At 52.2% G+C, this 7,839-nt stretch overlaps 1 protein-coding gene and 1 non-coding gene across 2 annotated transcripts; one reads left to right on the top strand and one right to left on the bottom strand.

The window, feature by feature from the left end:
• Positions 1 to 270: 270 nt before the first annotated feature.
• On the bottom strand, positions 271 to 5,189 carry Pdzk1ip1 (PDZK1 interacting protein 1). The gene is made up of 4 exons (XM_090333756.1): positions 4,993 to 5,189; positions 2,639 to 2,747; positions 963 to 1,058; positions 271 to 621 (listed from the first exon to the last, which is right to left on the bottom strand). The coding sequence occupies exons 1-4, from the start codon at positions 5,057 to 5,059 to the stop codon at positions 549 to 551; spliced, it is 345 nt and encodes a 114-aa protein (XP_090189882.1). The 5' UTR covers positions 5,060 to 5,189; the 3' UTR covers positions 271 to 548.
• Positions 5,190 to 6,096: 907 nt separating this feature from the next.
• LOC150061870 (small nucleolar RNA SNORA70) lies at positions 6,097 to 6,227 on the top strand. The gene has a single exon (XR_016536040.1). It is a non-coding gene; the product is annotated as a small nucleolar RNA SNORA70 (small nucleolar RNA).
• Positions 6,228 to 7,839: the final 1,612 nt, after the last annotated feature.

Raw genomic sequence — 7,839 nt, 5'->3', positions numbered from 1 at the left:
GACAAGGATGACCACAGGCAGGCATGGGTTCATCTGGCATTGGCCTTCCTGCCTCCTCATCTCCTCCATGCATGGGAAAGACCCCAACTCTGATCCCTCAGCCCTCAGACTTTCCAGCCTGGGCCCCTTGGCTCCAGTGTCCAGAGAACCCAGAGCTTCCTGGGTAATCTCCAAAGTCACCATGACTGGGCCTTAGAAGGTGATTGTTCTGATTGAGACAGGGAGTCAGGGCAAAGCTGCAAGTTTGAGGGCTGTTTCAGAAGCTCAGCCTAGAAGTACAAAAGGTCTTTATTTCACAGAAATAAGGGCCATGTCCACAGGTGTGGGGAAGATGCCCACAGAGGTGGGGTGGGAAGTTTAGAGCCAGCTGTCCTCTTCTGAATTGGGTAAGAGACCCCCAGGAAGGCCCAGTCAAATGGCTATAAGTCAGGTGAGGACTGAGGGAGTGGATCTATTATTACAGATTCCTGCAGAGAAGGGGCTGAAGGGTGGCGGGCATCACTACAGGCACTGGAGAGGCCCCAGCTGAGGATCACAGGCCAACCAAGTCACATGGGTGTGCTGCGGACCTTGCCTTCTTCCTCCAGGACATTCTCATAGGCATTCTCATGCTCACTGGACCTGAAAGAGGAGAAGGCAGGGCCTGGTGGGTCACCAGACCTCCCATCCCATCTTCTCCCTGGCCCCTCTTGCACTTGCAGCACATCTGGGTTTGGGTACCTAAACTGGAAGGCTCTCAGCACCATCCCCCTAAGCCCCATCTCCCGCTTCTCTGGGACCCCTCCTCTATTACAGAGCCTTTCTCTCCACTTAGGCTTCATCTCCCTGCTAGGGCCCTGTAGTCCTTGCAGAGTGAAGTGGACCTGGCTAATCTCCTCACTACCCCCTTCCCCATGGTAGCTCCTCCCCCCACCCCCATGGCCCTAGAGCACTGGGAGGGCATTCTCATACCAGCAGCTTACCTGAAGCTGGAGGCCATCGAGGAGTACGTTCCGTCCATTCCCACCAGGACTCCATCTGCCTTGTTTCCAACAGTAAGGACCACATTCCCAAGCTCCCTGGGAATGAGGGTGAAGAACAGGGCTCATCAGTACTACCCACAAACCCTATCCAAACAAACCCTACCCTAAATCCTGGTTCTCAAGGCCCTGAGGCAGAAGCCTCTCTATCCAGCAGGGCTTCACCCATGGCATGCTTCTAGCTTACCTGATCTTATACTTCCCTGCCTACACCATAATAAGGGATCAGATTTGAGAAAGACTTGTCCTAAGTCCAAGGCCTCCTTCTACTGACTCTTCAACTCCTCTAGCTCAGCACCCTGGAGCAGACCCCAGCAGGACTCAGTGTCTGCTCCAAATCAGGAGCAGATGTGGTCAGTGGCCACTGAAGGCAGAGCTAGGCCCAGTAGAGGAACAAAGCATTTCTTACAGAATGCTCCTTATCACTTACTTAAGTGTGAACTCCTACAATGTGGACTCCAGAAACTACTCTGGGCCACACAGACCCTGCCATCTGTTCCTCTGTCCCCAGATATCTCACATACAGATTCAACGCTAATCTCAGTAGTCACCCCCAAACTTGCTTTCCCTCTGTGTTTTCTGCCTCAGTGAGGTTCCTAAACCACACCCTGGTTTCTTGTCCAACTCCTCTCTCAGTCCAACTATCACGGGCCTCCCTTCTAACCAGCTCTTAGATCTGGTCCCTCTCTGCATTGCCTCTGCCCCATCTAGGGCCCGACTGTCTAGCTATACCCAGCCTCCTTATGACTCTTCATGCTCACTACTATACATCTGCCATGTGACAACAGAGTGACAGCTGAGGCCCTGACCATCCCATTGGATCCTGCTGCACTAAGATAAAGCCCAAGGTTCAGGTCATTGGTGTCAAATGGCCTGGGTCCTGCCCACCTCACTAGCCAAACCCTGGGCATCTCCATTCCTCTCTCCACACGTGGGGTTACTTATGACTCCATTACAAGCCATGCGGAGCTGCTGCTGGTACCCTGGCCCACCAGGTCACCTTCGTGAGAGCTGAGAAAAATGTCCCAGTCCAGATGCAGACTTGCCCAGCAGGACGTTAATCTTTGTGTCAGGTGGCCATGGTGCCAGATCTTGAACTCAGGACCCAGGTGTGCTCCTCCTTGTGCTTTAGGCTTTGGGACAAATGTGCAATCAAAGGAGACCTTTTTCGAAATCCCTGCACCAGCTCAGGACCTGAGGTGAACACTGCACTTTCCTTCCGCTGCCCTTGAACTTGGGATTGTTCATCTAGTCTTTGAGGATTCTTTGACTGGCAGCTGACTGGACAAGGAAGAGACTTTTCATCCCCAGAGGAAGGTAAGGATGCTAACCCAACTCTGCAAATGAAAGCCTTGAGACTCCAGGAAGAGAAGATATCTCTCCAAATCTCACTGGGAGGAGCACCTGAGATGTGGGGCTAGACAATACAGGTCTTGAAGCCAGCGAGCCTGAGATCTAACTCTGTCATGAACTTACCCTATGAGCTTGAGACCTAGTTTCCCTTCCTTACAGTGAGAAGACCTGACCCAGGGTTTCGTCCATCCTTCTAGAGAAGGCCAGTGGTGATCCTGGGGCCCACTCAAACCTGCCCCTACCCAAGACCCTCAGGCAGCACTCACGGATCATCCTGGCACCAGAAGTGGTTAACAGCAAAGACAATTGCAACAAGGACCAGAAACACAGCCACAGCAATGACACCCTGCATCCAGGGCTGGAGTTTCCCCAGACCTGGAAAGGATAGGGGACAGGGAAGTATAGAACATGGGATGGCAGAGTCTCTGCCTCCAAAGGCTGGGGCCTGAATCAGAGGCAATCAGCCACTGCAGGAACACAGGAAACATTCTGGGTGCCTGGGGACCCATCTAATCTGACTGAGTGTGAGAAATGGCTGGAGAGGACAGAGGTCCAGAAGAAGACAGTTGTTTGAGAAAGGACTGAGCAGCCAATGAGGAAACAGGGCTCTGTGCTATCTATGAGATCGAGACTGCCAAGAGTCTCAGTCCCTAAGCTGAGGTTATGCTCAGGACCCCCCAGGGAGTACCTGGGGCCCAGGGACCAAAGGGCAGTCTCCTGGATGGCTGGTCTAGGCCTTGTCAGCTGGGAGTGGGCCCTCTCCTCCTTCCTAGCTGGCATCTGGAAGATCCTGTTCTGTAACAAAAGGTTTTTCTGGGAGGAGCTGGCCGTATGAGGTCATAGCAGGCAGCTGCTCAGCTAGTTGTACCCAGGGATATAAGACAAGGGGGCGGGAAAGAGATAAGATCCAAGCCACTTGTATCCTTCCAGCTGGGTGCCCAATGTACTAGAGTCAGAGAACACATCCAGGCCTCAACCATTACCCTGGATACAAAATGCAGTCTTCTGGATTTCCCAGAAGTCTCTGCCTTCAAACCACTGGTAGCTTTTAGGAGCTTTCTCCTTCCTAGAGCACCACTGGGCCTCATGAGTCTGTAAGTTCTCACCTGACAGAGGAAAGCTAGCAGGTAGGTGTCCCAGAAGGGCATGAAGCCACTTCTGCACGGTCCTACTTCAATACAAAATACTTTGATCCCTAGAACCATCTTAAGTGATGAGAGGTCTAGGCTGAGCATCAAAAGTCTCCATCCTGGCCAGGAGTTTGGCCTAGTGGTAGAGTGCTTGCTTAGCATGCACGAAGACCCAGGTTCGATTCCTTGGTACCACATACATAGAGGGAAAAAAAACCAGAAGTGGTGCTGAGGCTCAAGTGGTAGAGCTCTAACCTTGAGAAAGTCCAAGGACAGTGCCCAGGCCCTTAGCTCAAGCCCAAGACTGGCAAAATCAAAAAAAAAAAAGTCTCCATCCTGCCTCATCCTCATCTGAAAGTCCTTCCTTAAGTTTACCCTAAAGCTCTCCTGCAGCAGTGAAGGTCCTGCCTCTTCTTGTAGCTCCCTGAGCCTCGTAGGTGTTGGGAGGGAAAGAAGGAGGGTTGTGGTACTGTCTGGTCTGTGGTCACATTAGCTCACTTAGCTCCAATTCAAGCCTTGGAGGCAATCCTGTGAGGCCCCTTCCTCATTCCTCCAGACCTTGCAGCCAATTCCCTCCATACACCAGAAACCACAATCCCCTGCTCCTCCTTCCCTGTGGCTCTAGGGCCTAAAGAGCAAGGGGGCAAGGATGCCCAAGTCCTGTAACTTCTTGCCCTGCTGTGTATCCTGGGTAAGTTACTTGGCCTCTCTGATCTCCAGAGGGCCTCCAAGATGAGGAAGAGAGAATGAAAGCAAACTTATATGAGAGCTTGGGAGATGAAAGCATCTTTTTCAGCTAGTCTGGACCCATGTCTCATGGTAATCACCAGGCTCTAGCCACAGGATGCAGCCCGACAGTGTGGGATGGATCCCAGAGCTTTCAATGTGGTGCCTCCCTGGATGCAGAGCTCTTCCACACCCCTGACTGGGCAGCAATTCTGGGAGGTGGGCAGGGTGGGGTTTATGGTCCTCATTTTGTAAGACTCTGAGAGAAACTGTGATTTCCTCCAGGTTGTACAGCAAGACCAAGATAGAGCTGGCCAAAGAACTCAGATGGGTGGGGGGCAAACTGAGGCAATATGCATTTATATCAAAGCCATGGACAAAGTCCTGAGGGCACGGGGCTTGCCCCTAGTAAGCCTGCCTCGAGCCTCATCTCCTCCCTTCTGGCAGCTCTGACACCCTGTCCTAAGGAAGTCCATGGGCCCTAGCATCTATAGGGCAATTTGAGGCTTGTGTCTCAACTCCTTTTGCTCCCCCAAATCCTTGACGCAAGGCAGCCCCCCCATTCATAGGAAACAAACCACAGGGAGAAGCTGAAGTCTAGGCCTGGTTCCTCTGCTTCACCCAGTACTTGCTCTTCCTCCAAAGTCTGGGGCCCAAGGTGGTGAGGCAAGTTAGAACACCACACCATCTTCTCCTGGGTCGCCAGGGCCCAGCCAGCCGCCCTCCTCCCTGCAGCCCAGGGCACTTCCCCTGTCCAGGGCTACCTTGCTGACAGCTCACAGGTGGCACTGCAGCGAGCAGGCCCAGAACCACAAGGCTAAGAGCCAACATGGCTGCAGGCAGCTCCGAGATCTTCCGTTCCTCTGTCCGCTGGTGTCTGCACTCCTGGAGCTGCCTGGAAGACTGAAATGTTTGCCTGAGATCAGCAGAGATCAGTCCAGTAGGTGATGAACTGCTTAGAAAAAAGGGGAGGGAGGGAGGGAGAAAGGGAGGAGGAGAGGGCGGGCAGTAAAGAGGAACTGCCCTCTTCCCTCCCTCCCTTGAGAATGAGCCTGGCCTTTCTGGCCAGGGCCCAGCGCCCTGAGCAAGCAATCAGGGTTACACTTCAGAGGCCAGGGAAGGAGGTGAATATGGGGAGTCGTAGCCGCCTGCAAACCCCAGAGTCTGTGTCTGAGCTCACCTTTCCTGGTTATGGGGCCAGTCTCTGGGGAAGAGTGACACATTGTCACTCCTACCTTGGAGAAGCCTGGGTGGGGCTTAGAGGAAGGTGTGCAGTGGAAACACACTTCTGCTGGCTTCTCCGGAAGCCTGGGGAAACCCCCTAAGGCCCAGGGAAGTCTCAAAGTTCTCCACTTCCCCTAAAGCCAGTTTTGTTTTCTCTTCTCCCCCTCTCCTGCCCTGATCCCTGTGACAGCCTGCCTTCAGTGACCCCTTCCCAACTCCTAATTATCCCAATGGCTCCCTAAATCCATGCCCTCTCACAGCCCACTTGAACACTAACTCTTGGGCCCCTGTGCTTCTGGAAAACAAACAGATCTCTCTTGGACCAGAGGGTAGACCTCCCCCACCCCACCCCACTCCATGGGCCCTATGGTCCACTCTGTAAGTCATAGGAGTGGATAGGGGGCACCGCCCTGCTGTGGCAGGTAGAGGAAGATTTCTCCCAGGTGTCTGGGCTAAACGCAGGTTGAGAAAGCTCAACTGTCCCTCAGACACAGGGGTCATGGAGCTAGACACCTCAAAAGAGGCAAAAATTTTCCCATCAGGGTGATTTGTCACCCAGCAGCCCAGCAGCTCAGGATCTTAGGCCTGAGGCCAAGGATCACATGCAGGGCCTACTCTCCCCATCCACCCCAGGAGCACAGGAGCTGAGGTATGAGACTTAGGACAGGCTCTTTTCCTCTTGGGGGCTTGATGCACAAGAGCTGCAAACAGCAGCCTTCTCTACAGCCTCTTGCATGGGGGGAGGGGTGCTCTCTAAGGGACCTTGGAGACAGCTCTTCAAGCAGATGTTTATGCTGTGGAACTCGTGCAGTATCCAGGGCACCTATGGAAGGCCCCGAGGCACAGCAGCCAGAGTTCACATTGACAAGTGAATATGATTTATCATAGCCATCTCCACCAAGATGAAGCACGGGGAGCATGTGGTTGAGCCAAGTTCAAGTTCAAGTTCTCTACCAGCAGATCCACATCCCAAATATATTGGGCTTTACCAAATTTAATGAAGATGATTTTTTTTTCAGCATTAAGGTGTGAACTCAAGGTCTTGTACTTTCTAGGCAGGCACTTTACATGCCACCTCTAATCCTGTTTTACACAGGTTATTTTTTGTGTGTGCCAGTCCTGAGGCTTGAACTCAGGGCCTGAGCAGTGTTTGGGGGTGTTCTTAAGGCTAGTGCTCTACCACTTAAGCCATAGCACCACTTCCAGATTTTTGTGTGTATGTGGTACTGAGAACCCAGGACTTCACGTATGCTAGGCAAGCACTCTAGCATTAGGTCATGCTCCCGGCCTACACTGGTTATTTTTAAGATAGGGTCTTGCTTTGTACTCAGGCACACACCTGGACCTTAACCCTCCAATTTTTCACTTCTCACCATAGCTAGGATGGAAGGCATACAACCAAGCTTCTTGCTCTGAAATGGATCTCATGAACTTTTCAGCCTGAGCAGCTTAGAGCCACGGTCCTCCCATTCTCAGCCTCTCAAGTAGCTAGGATTACAGGTGTGAGCCACTAGCACCTGGCTAATGCTAAGGAATCTGAAGTCATGGTGGCAGAGAAGTAAGTGGGGTCAAATATATCCCATGATCCCTTAGCCAAGTGACGGGATCTTTATTGTAACAGACCCTTCTGTGCATCTCACCTTTACCATCCCCAGCAAAAATACTGCTTCCTGTCAAGAAAAAAGAAAAGAAAGGCAAATAGTCAGGAAAAGTAGAGATGGAGGGAGAAAGGAGAGGGAGGGGAGAGGAGGGGGAGGTGAGGAAGGAAGGAAGGAAGGAAAAGAGGGAGGGAGGGAAGGGAAGGGAGAAAGAAGAGGGAGGGGAGAGGAGAGGGAGGGGAGGAAGGAAGGAAGGAAGGAAGGAAGGAAGGAAGGAAGGAAGGAAGGAAGGAAGGAAGGAAAGAAAGACGGAAGGAAGAGAGCCAGCTATGGAGGATGGAAATGGTAGAACACTAGAAGTAACTTCTTCTGGGTAGAAGCTAGAACCTGAGTAGGAGGCCTCTCCACAACCTGGTCCCAGCCTGAAGTCACCAAACTACTGCTCATAGGGCCTACTGGAAGCCCTTTATTGTAGGACTAGGATTAGTGTGACAATGGGAGTCTTGCACCTGCTCTGTGTGTGTGTGTGTGTGTGTGTGTGTGTGTGTGTGCGCGCGCATGTACAGGCCTGCATGTATGCATGAGCAGTGGATCCATGAATCATCCAAAACTAGGCCATTCTCAAGGGATCAGTGATACCTTGTGTGAATCCTATTTTCCCTGCCCTCCCCAACTAAAGGTCAGAATCTCTGGGTACACTCTGGAGAAAGTTTTCTGTGTGTTAATGAACAGCCCAGGAATTGCTTGTTGGAATGTAAGGAATGGAACTGGATTTCATAAACACCCACC

This window comes from Megascapheus bottae, chromosome 6, assembly GCF_031878675.1.
Source record: "Megascapheus bottae isolate mThoBot1 chromosome 6, mThoBot2.hap1, whole genome shotgun sequence".
NCBI lineage: Eukaryota > Metazoa > Chordata > Mammalia > Rodentia > Geomyidae > Megascapheus > Megascapheus bottae.
The sequence above is the reverse complement of the archived record's forward strand: the minus strand, read 5'-3'. Positions and strand labels throughout refer to the sequence as shown.

What these genes read in the sequence shown, in the direction of transcription:
- Pdzk1ip1 (XM_090333756.1), bottom strand. Translation starts at nt 5,059, where the DNA reads ATGTTGGCTCTTAGCCTTGTGGTTCTGGGCCTGCTCGCTGCAGTGCCA. An exon ending in ACCTGTGAGCTGTCAGCAAG is followed by an intron (nt 2,748 to 4,992) that starts GTAGCCCTGGAC and finishes TATCCTTTCCAG; the next exon opens with GTCTGGGGAAACTCCAGCCC. An exon ending in TCGATGGCCTCCAGCTTCAG is followed by an intron (nt 622 to 962) that starts GTAAGCTGCTGG and finishes CTCCTCTTTCAG; the next exon opens with GTCCAGTGAGCATGAGAATG.